This window comes from Sabethes cyaneus, chromosome 2 (assembly GCF_943734655.1).
Source record: "Sabethes cyaneus chromosome 2, idSabCyanKW18_F2, whole genome shotgun sequence".
Taxonomy (NCBI): Eukaryota; Metazoa; Arthropoda; class Insecta; order Diptera; family Culicidae; genus Sabethes; species Sabethes cyaneus.
The window spans coordinates 127,384,152-127,407,892 of record NC_071354.1 but is presented as its reverse complement, the minus strand read 5'-3'; the positions used below and the strand labels follow the sequence as shown (position 1 = coordinate 127,407,892).

General features: G+C 38.0%; 1 protein-coding gene across 1 annotated transcript in view; it reads right to left on the bottom strand.

Moving 5' to 3' along the window:
• LOC128735972 (uncharacterized) overlaps window positions 1-23,741 on the bottom strand; it is a 245,100-nt gene that overhangs the window by 82,709 nt on the left and 138,650 nt on the right. Inside the window, exons 8-9 of the mRNA XM_053830455.1 lie at window positions 22,386-22,629; window positions 22,153-22,334 (exon numbers count right to left, since the gene is read on the bottom strand). Coding sequence (XP_053686430.1) covers window positions 22,153-22,334; window positions 22,386-22,629 — 426 coding nt within the window. The remainder of the gene's footprint in view (window positions 1-22,152; window positions 22,335-22,385; window positions 22,630-23,741) is intronic.

Below are 23,741 nucleotides of genomic sequence, written 5' to 3'. Positions count from 1 at the left end.
ATCAGACGATTTATTAACGTGCTGGGATAGTTGTTATTTTTCAAAAATTCCCATACTATGTTCTTCTTCTCATCAAAAGACTTGCATGTTGAAAGTTTAAAAACTCTTCCTATAAAACCAGTGGCTGTGTTTAGCTTTTGTGTGAGAGGGTGAAGCGAAAGGAAATTTAACATACGTCCACTGGATATTGGCTTACGGTACCAGTCGGTGACGATTCTTTGCTCATCCGTTCTTATTAGAACCATGTCCAAGTACGGCAATCGGTTGTCGCTTTCAACCTCGCACGTGAATTGTATGTGTGCGTCATACGTATTGAGCGCTTGTTTTACGTATTCAATTTTGTCAGCTGGAAGAGCGGTGATCAAATCGTCGACGTATTTTTTGATAAACGGTATTGGTATATCGATTGCTGCCATAACGTGATCAAGTAATGTTTCCATTACCAGGTCGGCAAGTGCAGGACTTAAAGGATTGCCCATAGCGGTTCCTGTCTTTTGCCGAAAGTATACTCCCCGGTAAACGAAATAACTGGATGAAAGATTAAAATCAATCAGGTTGGTGAACAAATCTATGTTTTTTATCGTTGTGTTTTTCTCGATCGAACTCCAGTTATTTCTTACCGCTGCCATGATCAAGTTTCTCGGTATGCAAGTAAACAAACTGACGACATCAAAAGAGATCAGTACATAGCCTGGTGGAAGTGAAACGTTGTTAATGAATGAACAAAATTCATATGAATTTTGAACGTTGTATTTGTTCTGATCTATCGATTGCCGGATGATGCTTGCAAGATATTTTGAGAGATCATACGTTGGGCAGTTTATGCACGATAGTATGATTCTCAATGGACTTCTATAACTTTCTATGTATAACTTTGAAAAAATTTTTTGTTAATCAATAGCTGTCCTGAAGATGAGGGGATATCCCTCGAAACGTCGACTGTAAACCGAAAATAAATATTTTCGCACGCAACCCGTGACCGAAAGCCAACCAGAATTTTAAACAAAAAAAACAAACGGTCGTTTTTTCATTATAATCAAAATTACAATGGCGCTAAGAGAAGTACCGAGACACTCCAGTTTCTACAACAGTTTACCCCAACCACAACGCAGATTACTGAAAAGTTACGCTCACACTATCGACAGATTGAGCTCACAGTTGAACCGCAAAGATTTTCTACGACGGTGTAAAAGTTCCGGACTCTACCCAGCACACATCCAAAATTCCTTCCGATGCATAAACGGACTACTCGAAGATTCCAGCCCCTACACAAGGAAATTACAGCGAGCAATGGATCGATTTAAGCACACCATCCTTAACATCGAGATAAAAGACAGCTACCACAAAGTGAAACAGTTAGAATTATCAAAAGTAGCTCTCACTAGGCAGATAACACAGGTAACCCCCTCGCACATTTACAGTTCTTTCTTTCGATCACAAGAATCTTACCTCGAAAGACAAAGCCGTTTTTTGCTAGCTAAGTCTGAAAACAAGTTTCAGCGCCTACTTGCTACAGTAGAAATTGAATCTCCCATAAATTTCTCTGTAAACGAAGATTGGATACACAACACGACCAATGTAATTGTTCCTCAAGAAACAATGATTCTTCTTGGTTATGGTCCCAAATTTGCCTTGCCGTTCGAAAGCAATCGAGAAGTCCCATACTTTAAGATTATAGCAGATTTGGAATCAATTCTCAAACTGGAAACGGACGAAGCTTTACAAGCAGCAAACCGAAACCATTTCACACACATTATTCAAAATCACCTCAACAAAAGAAAAAACGGCTTACTTGATCCTACAGCTGATTCGGTCAACCGTTTTTTGATGAGAGCTTACCATATTTCCAGAAAGTTCGTCCGTGATAATCCGGACATATATATTGTACCAGCCGATAAGGGAAACAAAACTGTAATAATGAATAAACAAGAATATGAAGATAAAATGAAAACCCTTATCGACGATGACGATACATATGAACGGATAAACACGGACTGGACCAACAGAGTACAAACAAAAAACAATCAACTGGTCAATGCTTTACACGATCAAAAAATGATTGATCAAAAAACCAGATCTCTGCTGGTAACTTACAATGCTACATGCCCAAGAATCTATGGGCTTCCAAAGATTCACAAACCTGGAAGTCCATTGAGAATCATACTATCGTGCATAAACTGCCCAACGTATGATCTCTCAAAATATCTTGCAAGCATCATCCGGCAATCGATAGATCAGAACAAATACAACGTTCAAAATTCATATGAATTTTGTTCATTCATTAACAACGTTTCACTTCCACCAGGCTATGTACTGATCTCTTTTGATGTCGTCAGTTTGTTTACTTGCATACCGAGAAACTTGATCATGGCAGCGGTAAGAAATAACTGGAGTTCGATCGAGAAAAACACAACGATAAAAAACATAGATTTGTTCACCAACCTGATTGATTTTAATCTTTCATCCAGTTATTTCGTTTACCGGGGAGTATACTTTCGGCAAAAGACAGGAACCGCTATGGGCAATCCTTTAAGTCCTGCACTTGCCGACCTGGTAATGGAAACATTACTTGATCACGTTATGGCAGCAATCGATATACCAATACCGTTTATCAAAAAATACGTCGACGATTTGATCACCGCTCTTCCAGCTGACAAAATTGAATACGTAAAACAAGCGCTCAATACGTATGACGCACACATACAATTCACGTGCGAGGTTGAAAGCGACAACCGATTGCCGTACTTGGACATGGTTCTAATAAGAACGGATGAGCAAAGAATCGTCACCGACTGGTACCGTAAGCCAATATCCAGTGGACGTATGTTAAATTTCCTTTCGCTTCACCCTCTCACACAAAAGCTAAACACAGCCACTGGTTTTATAGGAAGAGTTTTTAAACTTTCAACATGCAAGTCTTTTGATGAGAAGAAGAACATAGTACGGGAATTTTTGAAAAATAACAACTATCCCAGCACGTTAATAAATCGTCTGATAAACAGATTTACCACAAAAAGTTCCAGTACTAGTTCAAATAGTGAAGCGGAAGGCGAAGAAAAAGTATATCGATCGCTTCATCACGTGGACAATCTTACTCCCGCACTTGCGAAGATCATTCACAAACATCAAAAAAACGTTTGCCTTAGTTTCAAGTGTGCAAAAACAAATGCATCGCTTTTTTCAAAGCTGAAAGACCCGACATCTATGCTTCTGAGACGCAATGTGATATATCGTATTCCTTGCGCCGACTGCGAAAGTTCTTACATTGGACTTACAACGCAGCAGCTTAAGCAACGACTATCCGGGCATCGTTCATTGATAAAGCGATATCAAGAATTCAAACAATCAGACTCTGGACGAGACGACAACAAAAGAGACGAATTCAAAAAAACGGCGCTCATGGTTCACATAATTGAAGAGGATCATAATTTTGATTTATCCAGAGTCAAAATTATCGATCAAGATAGTAGAATTCAAGCCTTACAAATATTAGAGATGTGTCACATCTTTTCTGATAATTCCACAGTTAATTTTAGAACCGATACCGACAATTTGAATTCTACCTACGCTGGCATTTTGTACTCTCTTGCTCAATAATCTTCATCAAAGCTCTCAACCAACGCGTTCTTTTTTGTTACGCCATCTCTGTTCTTAGTTGTTTCCAAGCGTTCCTTGCAAGCTTTTTTTCTTAAACAATTTCGCCGTCTCACATAGCTGCTTTGAAAAGTTTCATTATATAATCTGTGTTCGATGTGCCCGGGTAAAACCTGTGTAAGTTCAATTTTTTAAATCAATAGTCATAAAAATACATTACGAATGTGCTACTTCCTTTTTAGTGTAGAATAACAAGCTTTCCACAGTACAATGATACAATCCACTTGACAAAAAAATATTTATATACGTTGTGAGTAGTTAAATTGTAATCAGTGTTAAACATGTATAACTTTGAAAAAATTTTTTGTTAATCAATAGCTGTCCTGAAGATGAGGGGATATCCCTCGAAACGTCGACTGTAAACCGAAAATAAATATTTTCGCACGCAACCCGTGACCGAAAGCCAACCAGAATTTTAAGCTTTTAATAACAGCAGCTAACTTTCCAGTGATTGCGCAGTACGGATCTGTAAATCGGCGAACCAGATAGGCGTAGGCAACGGCAGACTGTCAAAGACAATGGACTTGCAGACCCACTCCGCTTCCAAACGCATGCAATGACGTGGAAACGACGACGTATTTTTGAACGTGAAAATAAAACAAAATCTAAACGCACCCGCGTAACTGCAAAATTGTAGTTGGACAGTTAATTACCTACTACCCAACACATTAGGGCCTTGTATATTTGTCAGTCAGTACGATTAGTTGTCCCAATGTCGTCTTTTACGTCAGCGTCTATTCTGAAACAATGGAGTGCCTTTTATTCTCGTTGCGTCCTTTGATGGCGGAAAGCTCCGTAATAACGGCGATACCGAAATGCCGGTGAGCTAATTGTTCTTGAGGCCGTGGAATCCTGGTCGCGGCACCGTATGTGAGCCACGAAAAATGCCCAACGAGAAGAGTGCTCCAACTCACTAACAGATCGGGATTCGGGGCCTAATTTTAATTAAATAACTCTGAATTGGTGGCCACTAATCGAATCCTTGTAATCAGGTCTTTATTCGCTCTAACGGATCATTTATTGTACTACTTATGAACTACATTTTCGCTTATTTATAGCTTTTAAATTAACAGTGTATGAGTGAGGCGTAAGATCGTTTCGCATAAGCTAATGTTCGAATTTTGCCTCATCGACCAAGTGACGATATGACATTTGAGCAGTACTAGCCTCATCTGTTATACTCTGTGCTACAACAGGCTATATTACCTACCAAATGAGACTAATAGCGCATAAATCGGTTTTGCCATCTCTGAGAAACGTTCGACTAATTGACACCTTGAAAAAGCATATTTTTAAGCATAACTTTTGAACCGCTTGATTGTTTCCGATAAAACTCTCCCAAAAAATTTGCATTAGCAAGAGCCTTCACTTGATACTAAAATGATTGAAATCGGTTAAGCGGTTCCGGATAAAATCATGTCACGTAATTTTAACATTTTTACTTATAACTTAAACAAAATGTCGGACCGCAAAACCATTCAATAGTGATCTACAAGGTGATAACACCTTCCAAATAAGCGTAATAGCAAACGAATCGGTTCAGCCATCTCCAAGAAACAGACCACTAAAGTCAAGCGTCACACACACACACACACACACACACACACACACACACACACACACACACACACACACACACACACACACACACACACACACACACACACACACACACACACACACACACACACACACACACACACACACACACACACACACACACACACACACACACACACACACACACACACACACACACACACACACACACACACACACACACACACACACACACACACACACACACACACACACACACACACACACACACACACACACACACACACACACACACACACACACACACACACACACACACACACACACACACACACACACACACACACACACACACACACACACACACACACACACACACACACACACACACACACACACACACACACACACACACACACACACACACACACACACACACACACACACACACACACACACACACACACACACACACACACACAGACATTGCTCAATTCGTCGAACCTTATCGATTGGTATATGTGACTCGGCCCTCCGGCCTCGGATCAACTTTGTGTTTTTCCACCAATTTTTAAACCTTTGTTATAGTATAACAAAGGTAAAACGTCTCCGTGTTTCATTTTTCAGGTACTTATCAGACTGGACTCCCATGTTGTTCCCACGAGACGCAAGGGACAACAAATATCGACCGTACCAGAGCCCCGCATGGCACAGTAGGGGCAAGATGCCCAAAGCACTCCATTCGCAACTGGCATGTTTTCACCCCTCCAGCCATTCAGTCACGGCACGGAGTTAGACCTTGACTTAGGGGCTCCTGATTTGCCAACTCTCAAGACAGGGTCAGGTCCCGTGGCTATATTTGACAGGGTCAGGTCCCGTGGCTATATTTTTGCCTAAACGTACAATTCGGCACCAACCTTCAGTATTTAATGATCATTCCGAAGGTGTGCAAAAGTTCGCAATTTCGTTACTGCACGGCGCTAGTATATGGGTCAGCTTTTTGAATGTGTTGTATCTACGGAAGCTGTTTATTCGCAAGGTCTTGCTTTCAGAAAATGTTTTAGTGGACCAAAAACGGCAAGTGAACGGAAATTTTAAATTTTCACTTTTAAATAATCACTATGTATTATTACTGTGCCAAAAACTTTCTAAACATTCTTGCCCAAGCGAATCAAAACACCCCATCAGCCCTACTTTTTAAGCTGCCAACAGCAGAAATGATATCATACTATGTTTTATGTGAAAAACATCTAAGAAAACATGATAACTACTAGAAAAAAAATCTATTCAACAGAATATTACATCATTTAGGAATGATAAAATGATCTTTCCTAATGCAACAACCTGTATATGGCTGCAATTGTAGGATGAACAATTTACAGCGCATTTGAGCGCCGTCTGGTGACAAACTTATAAAATATTATCACCCAAATGAAAGGTATTGACCTACTGATTAACCTTGCTGAAGACAATAGTTTTCTATATAGCCAGGATTCCGAGATAAAAAGTGTTGTACAAAATACAACGCGCGAGTATCCGTGTTACAAAAGTTGGCGCGAGTAACGGAAGGTTAAGAAGTTGTGCCAGATGAATGTTTGAAGAAAATTTTGATCCGTTTTCTACAAAAACATCATGCAGATGGACAATACGTGTTTTGGCTGGATAGAGCATCATTGCATTACCCTAAAAAACACAATCGTTCCCGAATACCCATTCCATACCATTTTTACCCAAAAACTACGACCCGAAAAATCTGTCTCAGAGCGCCCAATCGAAGATTTCTTCGGGATTTTGAGTTCCTTGGTGTACAAAAATAACTGGAGAGTCACGAATTGCAAACAGTTGATTGGTAGAATCAAGAGATGCATTCGTAAAGTTGACATGATGGCCGTACAACGCTCCTGTACGGACATCAAACGGAAGCTTCGCCGAACAGCCGATTACGGACCGTTTTCAAATGTACCGTCATCCGGGGCGAGATTGTGCCAAAAAAGTATATATTTTTGTTCTTTAGCTTAGTATACACACAATTTAGGAACTAAGTTGATTTCGAAGCTGTCAATATATACTAAATTGTTCAATTAACAACTACCGTAGAGATGGTCTAGTTACAATGAAACCTAATTTTACTGGAAGTGCATCAACTTTGGCACAATCTCACCCCTTCTAGGGGGTGACATTGTGCCAAAAACATAAAGTTAGGCTAAAAACCTAAACAGTGAACATTAGCATGTTTATAAACAATACACATAAAGATCAGTATAAAGTAGTTCATATGTGGCCGTCCATGAACTAAGTGGACTATTAGGGGCAGGGGGCCGGCCAAAAACAACGCATCATACAAAAAATATGAACGAAAATAACCCGGAGTGGTCTGAAATAACTAAAAATGAGTTCGTAGTCAATGGAGAGCCTTAATATAGCCAGTAGCATTTCTAGGGTTAACAAGGGGGAGATATATGAAAGGGTGTATCTTAAGGAAGCATACCTATTTGATTATTTAACAAAAGTAACCATTACTTCGTTCAAGAACCCGCGGCCGCAGAACATGTGGCCTATCCTACCCCCCTCCCCCCTCCTTAAAACTGGCAGTTTATACACGGTATAATATATTCGTCTTATATGAGAGTGTTTATTCAAAGTATCTGAAATTTCCAGAGAAAAAGTAAAAATTAATTTAAATTATTTAGCAGACCTATGATGCAGTTTGCTCCAAAATGGATGATGCAATCTAATCTGTCAAAATATTGTGCTCAATAGTAAAGAATGTGAGTGTGCTGGTGTATACTGACGTATTTTTGTTGTGTATGTGAAATCCACAAATTGGATCGATCATTATGGCTTGGCACAATCTCACCCCCGTGAAGCTCGAAAAGTACAAAGTTTCGAAAAATATTATTTTCGTAATCAAAACTTATCCAACACATAATAACCTTTCGAAACATTGTAAATGATTAGTTTATATACCTTCAAGATAGCAAGTTGATGCGATTTCTTGTTTGGGTTGGTTTATGCGGGACATTTTTTACAAGCGTTATTTCCGCGTATTTTTGATCGCGAACTTTGAAACCCTGCTTAGGCTAAATAGTTTGCTAATATTATCTGTGTTCCATTCTAAGTTATGAATAAATATGTTATGTTCATCTTCATTTTGAATTTAAGTCACCAGTTTCTACAGATATAATAAATTTTCACAAATAAACATTTTTGGTTTTTGGCCCAATCTCACCCCCGTGGCCCAATGTCACCCCGGATGGCGGTACACTAATTTTTTTCCAACAATGGATAATGTAATGAGGTCGAAAAATAGTGCAAAAACTGCGCCATAAACATGCTTGAGAATGAGAAATATGATCGATATGATTTCCAGTGCTTGTCATTTTTGATTTATTTATTAAAATATGATACATGACATAAGACATCTGTCCTTTAAAATGTCACTAACGAAAACAAATCTTACAAAGTTACTACCGTGAAACGTTTACTTCCTATTTTTCATATAACATTTCTAAGCTCTAGTATCTATGGATTGAAAAGAGCATCTATTAATGCGCAAAATTTGTATGAAATTTGTATAAATTTATTTGGAAAAATCAACTCACTAGTATTTTGATCCTATACACCACTATATGTACTTATATACTTAAATTAACTACTTTTCTCCGCTTTTTGCTTTTCTTGTACAATTGTGAGTAACAGCAAGTGAAGAAAATGACAATTGAAATCTAAATAAGAAAAGAAAAAACTTTTCGATTGAATCCCACTATTTAATATTTATTTGCGACAGATACGTAGTACGCCTACGACGTGCAGGCTTCATCAGTGTCTTATTTCAAAGCGTATACGTATCTGTCGCGAATAAATATTAAATAGTGGAATTTACTGCCCATGGATGCAAAGTCGACGTAACGACCATGTGAACGGGCATGTGAACATGTGAAAACTTATCCAACACATAATAACCTTTCGAAACATTGTAAATGATTAGTTTATATACCTTCAAGATAGCAAGTTGATGCGATTTCTTGTTTGGGTTGGTTTATGCGGGACATTTTTTACAAGCGTTATTTCCGCGTATTTTTGATCGCGAACTTTGAAACCCTGCTTAGGCTAAATAGTTTGCTAATATTATCTGTGTTCCATTCTAAGTTATGAATAAATATGTTATGTTCATCTTCATTTTGAATTTAAGTCACCAGTTTCTACAGATATAATAAATTTTCACAAATAAACATTTTTGGTTTTTGGCCCAATCTCACCCCCGTGGCCCAATGTCACCCCGGATGGCGGTACACTAATTTTTTTCCAACAATGGATAATGTAATGAGGTCGAAAAATAGTGCAAAAACTGCGCCATAAACATGCTTGAGAATGAGAAATATGATCGATATGATTTCCAGTGCTTGTCATTTTTGATTTATTTATTAAAATATGATACATGACATAAGACATCTGTCCTTTAAAATGTCACTAACGAAAACAAATCTTACAAAGTTACTACCGTGAAACGTTTACTTCCTATTTTTCATATAACATTTCTAAGCTCTAGTATCTATGGATTGAAAAGAGCATCTATTAATGCGCAAAATTTGTATGAAATTTGTATAAATTTATTTGGAAAAATCAACTCACTAGTATTTTGATCCTATACACCACTATATGTACTTATATACTTAAATTAACTACTTTTCTCCGCTTTTTGCTTTTCTTGTACAATTGTGAGTAACAGCAAGTGAAGAAAATGACAATTGAAATCTAAATAAGAAAAGAAAAAACTTTTCGATTGAATCCCACTATTTAATATTTATTTGCGACAGATACGTAGTACGCCTACGACGTGCAGGCTTCATCAGTGTCTTATTTCAAAGCGTATACGTATCTGTCGCGAATAAATATTAAATAGTGGAATTTACTGCCCATGGATGCAAAGTCGACGTAACGACCAGCACCATGATTGCTGAGAAAACGCATTTTTATCGTGAAAAACGTTTAATTTAAACGTCATTCCTCATTTATTGTGTTTAAAAAATGCGAACGCCAGTTTATGTGAATAAACAGACTGTATTTTGAACGATTATTCCCATAACTTGGCGTAAAGCTACAACAACAAATAGGTTACTATGCTGATTGATTATGCAGGAAATTACGTCAACCATTAGCATTACGTGAAACCAATAGCAGAGTAACTCAATTTTCCTAAATTTCTCGAATATTTTCGAACAAACATATGTTGCTTGAGTATTGGGCATGTGAACAACATAGTTAAGAGTGCGTACGACCGAAAAAGTACATTTTGGTCATTTTGTTTTTTACGTCAACTATGCATCCATGGGCAGTTTCAGGTATCAGGTATCAGCATTTGTGGCTCGAGCAGCACGTTCTTCACAATCGTGTGGAAGATTTGTACCTTGCCCATCTTGCCCGTGTCATCATTTACCTGATGAGGACGGGAAGGAAAACAGAAGGAATAGGAAGGGGTGGATAGAGAATTTTACAAACACAAAAACACATAGATACCTAGTGATTACTGTACCCCCGAGGGGGTGCTGTAATCCTTGGTAGTTATATTATCAATAGTACACCCCCTGGGGGGTATACACATGATAAATAAGAGCCCATTAGCTCAATACCGGTTTCGGTAAGAAACATCAAAATGTCTCGCAATGTCAGTTTCCTGAAATTCGATTCATTTAAGATGTAAGATCCGGAGATCTTCTGACGTAATTGTACTACTGCAAGACAGTTGCAAATTACGTGATACGGTGATATAACTACGTGTACCGTAGTTATATTAAACACAATAAAAGATTCATTAAACACATTAAACACAATAAAAGATTCAGCAAGCCGAATCATAGCCGTGTGATAATTAAGGTTCAAACACGCATCATGAACTCCAGGAAATTTCAAAAGCAGTTTCCACGCTCAAATACCAAAGATAAGTTCACGAAAATTTATCATGGTGTTCTGACAGACGCAAAGAACAAAATGATAACTTTCCGTGAACACCCCCCATATTCCGAGCACAAGAACCGCCCTCGAAATCCCACAAATCAATTACGCATGTTTGAACCTTAAGTATGCAGCGACCGGTCAGTGATCTGACAAGTACACTGCAATTTAACTTAAGGTGTTGCAAAAAAAAATTGCCACCTTGTTACAAGGTTGATATCGACCGCTGAGCAGCATTTACACTTCTTCCCCCAAAATCACTGAAAGACATAGCAAACATAATAGGGGTATCCACGTAGCGCCCGCTACGTTGCGTATGCATGTATATACTGCCGCTACTCGCATAACAGCTCCAACTTCATAGAAGCTGGGACTGTAATGCGAATAGCGGCAGTGCACACACGGAATACACCGTTTACGCAACACAGCAAGCACCACGCGAACACCCCTAATATGTCTGTTAATATAGTCAATCAGCTGATAGGTTGAAAGAGCACTGTCACTGCTGCTAGTGGAGTTACCTGTATGGTAAATGCCATATTCACGCATTTTTCATTTGCGGACGAATTGAACCGTATCGAACTAGAACATCCACGATCTTCGTTCTCTGTTCAGTTCGAACGCAATAATGTTTCACTGCCGCGCGCCGTGGAGAAATGGGACAGTAGTAACAATTGAAGCACTTCCCCCCACTAACAAAGCTTGCATTCGTCCGATGTCGTTCACACAGCTGAACTGATCACGTTGTCAGATGGAGCAAGAAAGAGCGATAGATAAATGCATGCTAATCCAGAGGGGTTCCAGCAGAGTTGAGTCTGCAGGTCGCCCCGAGAGAATCACACATTTATCTTGTGTGTACAGCGTGCCACACTACTAAGAAGTGGCACGGTAGTAGGTATAGAGTTGCCGAAGAAACCGTTTTTCTTTACTAGCCATAATGAGACTGAGTGCGCATGCGCTTGTGTGACTCAAGTGGGGGTGTTCAGAAAACAATGCTAACGAGCAATTACAATTCATATTTTTATTTATGACGAGTATCCGTCGGAATATGAAAAGGTTATAATTTACCTGAATTGGTGAATTGGAGGGGTAGACATACTTACTATCCTGGGATAATTTATAATCCTTACCCCTATTTAGGAAAGCTTACCATTCAGAGTAACCATCTCTAGGTGAACGGACAATTCGCACTGGTGCGTAAGTAAAACAACATGCCATCTACTTACTACTGTTATGACGCGCCGTTCCATACTACACCATTGCGATTTCCGTCACGCAAGATTTGTTACTCTTTTTGATTTTATTTCGACCACCAGAAAAACACTGCAAAAATGTATTTGCTATGGTATCCTGAAATTAGTATTCAATAATTTGCCCTTTGAATACACTTTATCGGCACTTTTGGTGCTTTTGACCATATAAGATCACTTGGATGAGAGATGTGCGAGAGGCACTAACACAACAGTATTTGCCTTTAGCGGCAATATGGAGAACACTGAGAACACAATAAAAAGCCCCGCACTGATGGCGGTAGCTTTCGTTTGATAGAAATCAGAACATTCTGATTCTATTTTGGGGCGCGTTACGAAAACACTTTAACGCGCGAAATTTTAGATTACGTTTTCGCGAACACTTGGCATACCACAGCGGCACTTTAATTCCCCGTCTTCGCGACTAACGACACATCTAAACACGACGATGCAGACAGCACGTCCACCTCCAACGAGCTCTCAGCTCGAACTCCTGGGCAGTTTAGTCGGTAAAAGTTTTTTTCTTTTCTTTTATTTCAGAGTTCGTATTCCACAAAGAGGCTTTAAAAACTTCAGACTATTGACATGTTTCTCACTTTTCTTGAATTTCATTGCAAATTGTCATCACATACATACATACATACATACATACATACATACATACATACATACATACATACATACATACATATATACATACATACATACATACATACATACATACATACATACATACATACATACATACATACATACATACATACATACATACATACATACATACATACATACATACATACATATATATATACATACATACATACATACATACATACATACATACATACATACATACATACATACATACATACATACATACATACATACATACATACATACTAAGAACATTAAAATCGGTCCAGCCATCTCCGAGAAAAGTGAGTGAGATTGAAAGCGTTACATACACACACACACACACACACACACACACACACACACACACACACACACACACACACACACACACACACACACACACACACACACACACACACACACACACACACACATACACACACATACATACACACACACATATATACATACACACACATACATACATATACACACATACATACATACACGCACACATACATACATACACACACACTGAAAATGTTCAGTTTTCGAAACTGAGTCGAATGGTATATAACATTCGGCCCGCAGGACCTTCTTTCCATTTCCGGTTTTCCAAGTGATTTCTGTACCTTTATACTATATATTTATATAATAGAAAGGCAAAACATATCAATCAAATGTTGATTGTATTCAATGTGTGTGATGTATGTGTGTATGTATGTATGCATGTATGTATGTTTGTATGTATGTATGTATGTATGTATGTATGTATGTATGTATGTATGTATATATGTATGTATGTATGTATGTATGTATGTATGTATGTATGTATGTATGTATGTATGTATGTATGTATGTATGTATGTATGTATGTATGTATGTATGTATGTATGTGTGTATGTGATGACAATTTGCAATTTTTAAATTTGCATTGAAATTCAAGAAAAGTGAGAAACATGTCAATTGTCTGAAGTTTTTGAAGCCTCTTAGCAAAATACGAACTCTAAAATTAAAGAAAAGAAAAAACTTTTACCGACTAAATTCCACTATTTAATATTTATTCGCGACAGATACGTATACGCTTTGAAATAAGGCACTGATGAAGCCTGCACGTCGTAGGCGAACTACGTATCTGTTGCAAATAAATATTAAATAGTGGGATTCAATCGAAAAGTTTTTTCTTTTCTTTGATTTCAGATTTCAATAGTCATTTTCTTCACTTGCTGCTACTCACAATTGTACAAGAAAAGCAAAAAGCGAAGAAAAGCAGTTAATTTAAGCATGTAAGTATAGTGGTGTATAAGATTATAAATACTAGTTAATTGATTTTTCCAAATAAATTTATACAAATTTCAAACAAATTTTGCGCAGCAATAGATGCTCTTTTCAATCAATAGATACTAGAGCTTAGAAATGTTATATGAAAAATAGGAAGTAAACGTTGCACGGTAGTAATTTTGTACGATTTGTTTTCGTTAGTGACATTTTAAAGGACAGATGTCTTATGTCATGTATCATGTTTTAATAAATATATCAAAAATGACAAGCACTGGAAATCATATCGATCCTTTTTTCCATTCTCAAGCATGTTTATGGCGCAGCTTTTACACTATTTTTCGACCTCATCTTGTTTTTCTATCCCTCTAACGAGATACATTGTAAAAACGATGCGATCAAGCTAATGACTATCTTTTCATGAAAGTACATTCAAAAGAAGCTTAAGTTTTGATTTTCATGCAAAAATAATTATCTGAAGGAGCGCTAGCTAAGAAAAAATTCAATTTCTCTTTTTCATATCTATTGCTCTATACAGTTATTTTTTCTAACTCAGATATATTGCAAAATTGAAGCCAAGCAAACCAATAGTAAAATTTTGAGATTAACCATTTTGTTGTAGATATCCTCTTTCTTCAAAAGCGAGGTATAATAATAATTTTTCTGAACTCTTGTTTTTCAAAGAGGCTAACTTTTGAACGCATGGTATTAATATCAAAATATCAAAAAATCTGCAATGAACACATATTTCATATTGTCAACTCAAAACAAGTTTCGTATGTGGTTCTGAAGCCCGAAAGTTAAGGCCGTCTGTAGACCCGTTAGAGGGTTAATTTCTAATTTTCCATATATATTCAAGTCTGCAAAAATTATCTTTTGTGTTTACATTATTTTTCTATAAATCACGTAAATACTATAAAACTAAATAAGGTGTTCGTCAAGTAACATAAATGACGCTTACAAGTATTTACGCACCCAAGGAAAGAAAATATAATTATTGTACGTAATACGTTGTGAATTTTACTGGCAAATAAGGATTTTGAAGAATACGGAACGGATATTTAAAAATATAGTCAAATTAATTATAGATGTTCCTGAGAAATTAAATAATGATTATTGTGGCAGTAGAAAGGCTAGGTCACGCCACTAGGTGGATTAATTCGGGTTTTTTAAACAGTAGGGACAACGATCGGTGTGAAATCTTTTAAACATATCATGCAGAATATGCGCGTCGGTTTCTTACAATCATCAAAGTCGTGACCTTTCGCGTCACAGTTATAACACGTGCCCATCGCAGGTGGTTCGTGATTATCAACGAGATATTCTAGCGAGATTATTGGTTGTTTTACCGGGTGAGAAGTCTTAGTCGATCCGCTATTGTTTTCTTTTGGTTTGAGTAGTTGGTTATTTGAGTATCCCGGATTATTTGAGTTTGGTTTCGCGGGAGGATGAGGTGGTTTTGTTGCGTTTCGGTTCCAGTGATGTTTGGGGTCAAGATTCTGATTTCGGTTCCAGTACACCCGATGCATTAGATGGATTTTTGGAGCCTTCATATTCAGGTTTCTGGTTTTGATTTAATTTCGGTGGAAATTTTTGATAATTCTATACTGCGTGAATCTCTCGGTGATTACCAAAAACTTTCGAAAAAATCGGAACTTTTGATGCATCGATCGATTTACCGACGCTCAAAAGCTCTGTCAACGTAGTAACGTTTTTGAGAAGCATTACTGCATATAGTCAGACTTGAGATTTCTTTTCAAGCAGTCGAATTTCTCGTTAGCGGGAACTACTATGCTTAAAGTTCTGTAGAGTTTTTCCATTTCAAGAAAGTAATCTTGAAAACTCTCATTTTTCTGTTGCAGTCTAGAAGAAATTTTCATTTTAAGAGTAGCGTCTAGCTCGGGGTGCACGAAATTAGCTTTTAACTCGCGAACTAAATGATTCCAATCGACTAATCGATTTTCGGAACGCATCGATAAATACCAGCTCAAAGCTGTATCTCGGAATAAATGCATTGCTGAATTAAACAATCTGTCGTGAGAGATTCTTTCGGACAGTGCATAATGATATACACTGTCAAGAAATTCGTTGAGTCCCAACCCCTGGTCGTCTCCCGCATATTTTAAGATTTTCCAGTCAGCTACGCGCTGTAGGCGTCGAGAGAAATTAGAATCGAAGCAAATGTTTTGGAAAGTTTCATTAACATTGGGTGAGGTGGTTAGGTTGTTCGAGTAGTCCTGTTCGCTCACGGGTGTAGCATAGATGGACGATGGAAAAATTTGGAAATTTGGTACGGATTCCTGGGCAGAAATCCTAGGATCAGCAATCGAGCTAGTGGTATTCAAGGCTATCACCCATATTCTGTATTTCGAACGACTTGAAATATTTCGATCAACTTGGCAAATATTTCGTTCGAGTTGTTTTTTCATATGAAGATCTTTCGTTCGAACCGCTGTTTTTTCGAACGAAATGTCAGTTTCGAACGAAACATAAACCCGTTCGAAATACAGAATAGAATTGTATATGATTTGCAGGAATACTCGATGCTACAAAACTTACGGTGGGCAACTGCGGATTATGCGACAAATGGTTGTTCGCCATACCAAAGTGCCATACCAAGTCCAGCACGCTTTAATTCTTTAACAGATTCGTTCATTTGTTTCATATCGACTGACAGCTCATTAAGCAGCTTGAGCACTCCCCTCAAATCAGTCATACACAATGCTGATGTTCGCATGGAATCGGCCAAGTCACGTGGTTGAGCATTATTTTCTCTGCGTGACTCTTCCAACTGCACGCGCAAGAACTGTAATTCTTTTGCGATGGTATTCATACATGATGCAGTATCCGAAACACTATCGGTCTGAGATTTCACTGCATCAGAAACTCTGATATTAGAATTTCCTTAGCGTTTACTTGAAGCAATTCGCCTTCGCTCGCCTGGTGAGCGGCTAATGCCAGCGATTGCGCGTCTGCCAGCTCGTTAACAGTTTCACTGACAGTTTCATCGTCTTCATTTTCGCTTTCTTCGGGCATGGTGTCCCCAAATAACTTGCTGTAGTAGCTGACTACGTGGTCAAGCGTACTAGTAATGCTCACATTTTGCTCTCTGGTTGCGTATTTTAAAGCTAACTGAACGCGGTTGGCCAAGTGCAATAGTCTTGCCCGGAAAACATTTTTGTTTGGTACGCGGTACCGTAGATCCTCTTTGATCGCACACAATTTAGCTGAACACAGCTCTCCGTCTTTTGCTACATCAACGTGAACGGTTCTTACGATTTCACTTCTCCTTATCTTTTCAGCTTTCATCAAATCACGCAGCCGTCTTCTACGTTGCGTACATTGCAGATCCTTACTATTTAAATCATCTGTGGACACACTTCGGGTCCAAAGCTCGTAGTCGAGTTCGTCATCCTGGAGGTGATCAATGCGCATGGAATAATATAACTGATTAATTTTATTCAGTGAGAGCTTGGCCATTGTGGATCAATAAACTAAGAAACTAGTTAATATGTGAAATTTTTACAATAGAGAGATACATCGAAAGTAATCCACGTGCACTATTAATATTGCTACTGGCTGAAAAGGGGTCAAATGAACAAAATTCACTATTTCTCCTCTGAACAACTTATTTATCAACGAGAATCAAATCGCGATCACCCGATCGAATGATTCAACACTATATATGCAATTATTTCGCAACGCGAAGAAAAACAAGTCGAAATATTAAGAATACTGAAAAGTTTGCCTTACTGTCAGAGCTGCACTATAAGCACACTTTTTTTTGTACCTTCTTCAACACGGTTCTAGGTTAAACTTCTTGAATCACTATTAGAATCCATCCCACATCCATAGAAAAAAAATTACACATATATTTTTTTTTATAATTTTCGTTGGGCACCATTTCTTACTGTTCTACCCGGCTTTCGGGTCGTATTAGTGGATGTGGGAGGTTCTTTTATCATTCGATCGTACATTCAGCATAATCAGCGTTCAAGTTTTACCAACTTTTATTTGTGATCTAATACGCAGACTTTTCTGCCCCTAACTACGAACCGTACTCTGCCACCCAAGCCACCGTTTTCGCTCGTCGTCTTCGTCGCCTTTCACCGGTCCGCGATGATGCCTGTTCCGCAATCTCGTCCGGCGGATATTGACCGTTCCGCTCACCTTCGTTCAGTATGCCCGCAAATAAGAACGGCCAATCTAACCGCGCTAGGTAAATTTTGGGATTACCACTCCGCTGCTGTCGAGTCACTATGGGCGGACTTCCAAATATCAGCTCAGCAACGCCAACTATCCGGGCAGGCAAAAGAAAGTTGTAGCTGTTCGATGACTTCACAATTTCTGGATTAATCGGACCACGTTGTCCGTCTTGAGACTTATTGGGCTCTGTAAGTACTTAGCCGATCTGTCCTCTTTCGATGGCTAGAGGATACTCCTGCTTTTTTACTGGCAACTCCCCTATTACTATCAAGCTGTCAGCGAAAACCGGCCATCGGCGGGTGGTGAATTTTGGTGCTTGGTTTGGGTGGCCTTTCTGGAGTTTGGGTGGCTTGGGCTCGTTCTCTTTTAGTTTTTCTTAAATACTCTTAATATCTAAAAAATTTGCCTTAAATCTAGATAACATGTTTGTGACATTCTTTTTATGTACAATGATTAATCGCAAAAAACAATACCATTTTACTGGAGCGTTATGAGTGGTGAATTTCCCACCTCTAAGCTACTACTTGTACGCTAAATACGATTTGTGTAAATATTTCATTATTTTGTTAGCATGAAGTTTCTTTAAGGTTACAACATATACCTAACTGGAAGGGGGGCCCGTTGGCCCCTCATTTCCTCCAGTGCGAGAGGAACTTCGACTAGGGAACAACCGTTGTAGTTACCATAGCGACCACTTATGTCAATCCGGCCGTTTTTTGCCCCGTATTCCTCGAATTCCCGGAAGAAGATTCCAGCCGGCCAAGTGTTCGCAGCTAGTGCGGTAGCTTTGAGCTTCGGGTGGATACCCACTTTAAAAGAAATAAAGTGCAGCGATTTCGTATTTATATCTTTTTTCACCAACTTGACAACTTCAGGTGGCTACACTGAAGACATTCTTTTACCATATCATTAATGTTCAGAACTGAGACGTCCGGATGAATTCTGCGTAAGTAAATCCAAAAAAAATTTTCCGCTACAGGGCCTGTGGTAACCAGTGTTGCACATGTTCATCTGTACTGGAAGGTAAAAAAACCTTTTTCATCTGTACTTTTGCTTTCAAAAATCTGTACCAGAAAGTTTGTTTGTTACATAGGAAAACCTGGCAGGGTGTCGATTACCTGGAAAATCAGGGAAAACCTGGAAATGTCAGGGAATTTCGTTTTAACCTGGAAAAGTCAGGGAATGTCAGGGAATTTCATTTAAAGTCAGGGATTTTTGGCACTGGAAGAAAATATACCGGCGCTTAGCAACAGTTTGCAAGGATAATATTTATTTCAAGTCTCTGGCACCTTTTTGTTCAATGCCTCCGCGTGTGTCCAAATGAAATAAAATATAACACGTTATTTTTACTCATGTGCATCCTATTTGCTGTGTGTATATTTCAAAAAGTTTCGAAATTTAGAACTTCATGAATATACCTCTGACCCACCTAACCAAACAACGTTTCTCAACAATGGCTGGACCGATTTAGGTTTCAACTGGAAGAGCTCACAGCCAAATTGTTCATTATTTACTGTCTGAAAATTCTTCGATGTTGATTGGATATTTAGTTCAAAAGTTGTGCATAAAAATTTAATTATTTTGTATGGAAAATTATATGAAAAGTCTGTACTAGGTTGGTGGATGTTGACACGCCAAGCGCATATCTTTTAGTCTATACAGGACTATTGTTTGAACAATAATTTCTCTGTTTTTTTAGCGGTCAATTTAGCAAAATTTCTATGTTTCATTTAGCAAAAGAACATTACTTGGAACTGCCCAATTTTGCATTCAGATAATTCCGGATTTCCAGACCGAAATCGCATTGTAACGTATAGTCGTATTGTAACGAAGACTAATCAAACTGAACCAAGATCAGACCGTCATTTGTTTGAAACTCGACTCGACTCGGAGATAGAAACCCGAAGTAGCAAGTGGATCGAATAAAAGCAGAACGTCAGGTAGTAGAACGAAGTAGTTTGCTTAATTTTCACTTTGCACATAGAAATTTCGCATAAAAAGATGAATTTGAACTACAAACGAAAAATGTATTCATCAAGAAATCAAAATTGAAGAGTACACAACCAATTTAAATAAATAAACACTTTGAAAATAGAAATTCACGAGATATTTTGCTTCTGGATTTTTTCGAAATATTCCTGGAAAAACCTGGAAAAGTCAGGGAATTTTATTTTCGCTAGATAATCGACATCCTGCCTGGTTTATTTACTTTAAAAAATATAAAAATCGCAAATTTCTGATTTCTATGATGATATTTGTACATATTCTTGCTAACCTTAAGGACAGACACGTTTTGTTTTGTTTGCATTCATGTCAAGAGGTGCTCCTCTATTGATTTCCAGTAACAAAACTGAAATAAAAAAAAAATAGTTTTTGACACCCAAAAAAATCTGTACCCATCTGTACTTTATGACAAAAATCTGTAAACTGTACCGTACAGAATCTGTACCAAAAAAATCGGAAAAATCTGTACTTTTACAGATAAATCTGTACATGTGGCAACACTGGTGGCAACTGTTGTTGACAAGTTAGTATTCGTTCCAACTGTGATATCCCGGTTAGAAACGAGCTGATCTTCTCTACGGCGATTAGGCGTTGGACGATAGATAGATGGCCAGCTATATTGTGGACCGCGGGGCGTGATTTCAGATTTCTCGGCTATACTGGCAACTTTCGTGTTTTCTGTACGCATAAAGCATTGCACGCAGATGTCAGTGCGTTTTTTTTTCCTCCCAGGTTTGACAGTGTTGTGGGGTTGTTTTGATTACTTATTCGTAAGACTCAGAAGCAAAAAACTGCAAAAAGGGCAAAAATATATGTTGTACAGAACTGTTATCATTTTCCTGCTTCGGAAAAGTCGGATATTTCCGGTTTCCGCAAACAAGTGGTACCAATTACAAGTAATAAACCCACTAGCAATAAAATTAGGTTACAAAGGGAATCAAAACAAAACACACAAAAACGTCAAACCAGAGTTGAGGTTAGGCACCGTGCAAAGGTTTATATCCGCTTTCAGCTCATTGATAGCAGCCGTCTGTTGTGTAATTAGGTCTGCTATAGCATTACCAATGGCAGCAATTGTAGGACGGAAGGTAGCTAATTTTAATAATTTCAAGCAGCCGTCACAGAACCAAAGAACATTATCGATGCTCGCCTTTAGCTTGTTAAACATTTGACTGCTTACACCTGCACACTTAAAGTCAGCCACCGTTTCGCAGAAACTCTGATATTTGATATAATCAGACTCCTTCGTCGGCTTAGCGCACTTGTCGCAAACGAACTCCATTGTGATCAGCGATGTACACAATACAGCCGATATGCAGCACACAGTATTACAGTCTTTCGATAGTGTATTTAGAACCATCGTTTCAAAAAATATTAAGTGTATTTGATTTAACGAACTGAATTTCACTATTTCGCAGCACAGCAAATCTTTATTTAACGGTTCATGAAAATTTATCAACAATAAATAGAAAAATAACACACAAAACTTGGGAAATTATTCTGAGCCAAAGCACAATAAACAATGAAATAATTAAATTAAATGGCAAAACAAAAAATAAATAGAAATAGAAAAAAAACGAGTATGTCTGAGAGAAAAACTGGTAATACTTACCGTCAAATTTTGATAAATCGATCCTTTTCGGTGATGCTTTTAAGGGCACCTGTGGTGAACCACTTATTGATATTTTACGTCCAAACAAACCATCATGCACAATATATAAATCAAACTCGAAACCAACATCCTCAGCTATTTTTTGTAATAAATCCATCGATAAACCAAAACAACATCTCGTACTGAAAACAGTTTGATAAAACATTTGTATTGTATTGAATTGAAAAACAAACCTATAGAATTTTTTTAAAATTTCATCTTCTTTACTTTCAATACTAACTCCAGATTTTTTTGATCTTTTTTGGGATTCAATGTTGTTGAACAGCCGCGATATATTTTGTCTTCCTGAAGTAAGCATCTGGTAGCATATAACTCCTCGTAAACATCGCTCATTATCACTTTGTTCCGTTACCATAACAAATGGCGGTGCCAATGCTACAACTACACGAAACACTGATCGAGCTCTTGATGATAAACCTTAAAGTAAAGAATTTAGAAAATCTTAAGCTGTACTAATTAGTCATGTGAAATTAGAATTTCTGATATTGTGTTCTCTCCTGCAACGAAACAGTAATGCATAAGTATCGTAACTGTTTTCAAACATCTAAAGCTTTTAAACCTTTTTAAAGGGTCATAAAGTTGTAGTTTGATGCAATACGGTCAATCAAAGACAAATCTGAGCCCGATACAAGGCTATCGAAGCTAACGTAGTTTTACCTATTTTATTCAATCACTTAGAATACAGCTGAAATCTCGAGTCAAAAATAATTAGAGGTGTAGGGGAAAAACATCGATAGTGAGACACTTTTTTCCAAAAAATTTAAAATTTTTTGGTGATAGCTACCAACGAGCTCTTTAATCCATTTGAAATGTATACATATCCTTCTAGTTGTCTGAAAAACAGTTCCAGTCGTTTTGCTCATAAGCTAAGTTAAGCTAAGTGCCTTTTTGCCTCACTGCCTAATAGGTGGGAAGAGTGAGACAACGAGTATTGAATGCTAAGATACATATTTGAATTCAGCTCATACATTATTTTTTGGATATAAAGAGTAGTTTAGAGGTCGTGCTATTTATTGTGTATATACATTATTGTTGGGTATGATTGAAAATTTCGACTATTTTCACATCTACATATCTATACCTATAAAAAAGGATTTCTGTCTGTCTGTCCCTATGTTCCTTTTAGAATCGAAAACTACTGAACCGATCGGCGTGAAAATTTGCATGGAGGGGTTTTTGGGGCTACGGAAGGTTCTCTCGATGGCGAAAGACCCCTCCCCCCACTAAGAGGGGGGGGGGGGGCTCCCATACAAATCTATGCCTATAAAAATGGATTTCTGTCTGCTCTATGTTCCTTATAGAATCGAAAACTACTGAACCGATCGGCGTGACAATTTGCATATAGGGGTTTTTGGGGCCAGGGAAGGTTCTTATAATGGTTAGAGACCTCTCCTCCCACTAAGAGGGGGGGGGGCTCTTATACAAATGAAATACAAATTTCCTCATGACTCGAAAACTAATTAATCAAATGGAACCATATTTGGCATGTGGGTGTTTTTGGAGGCATGAATTTTTTCTACGATGAATTG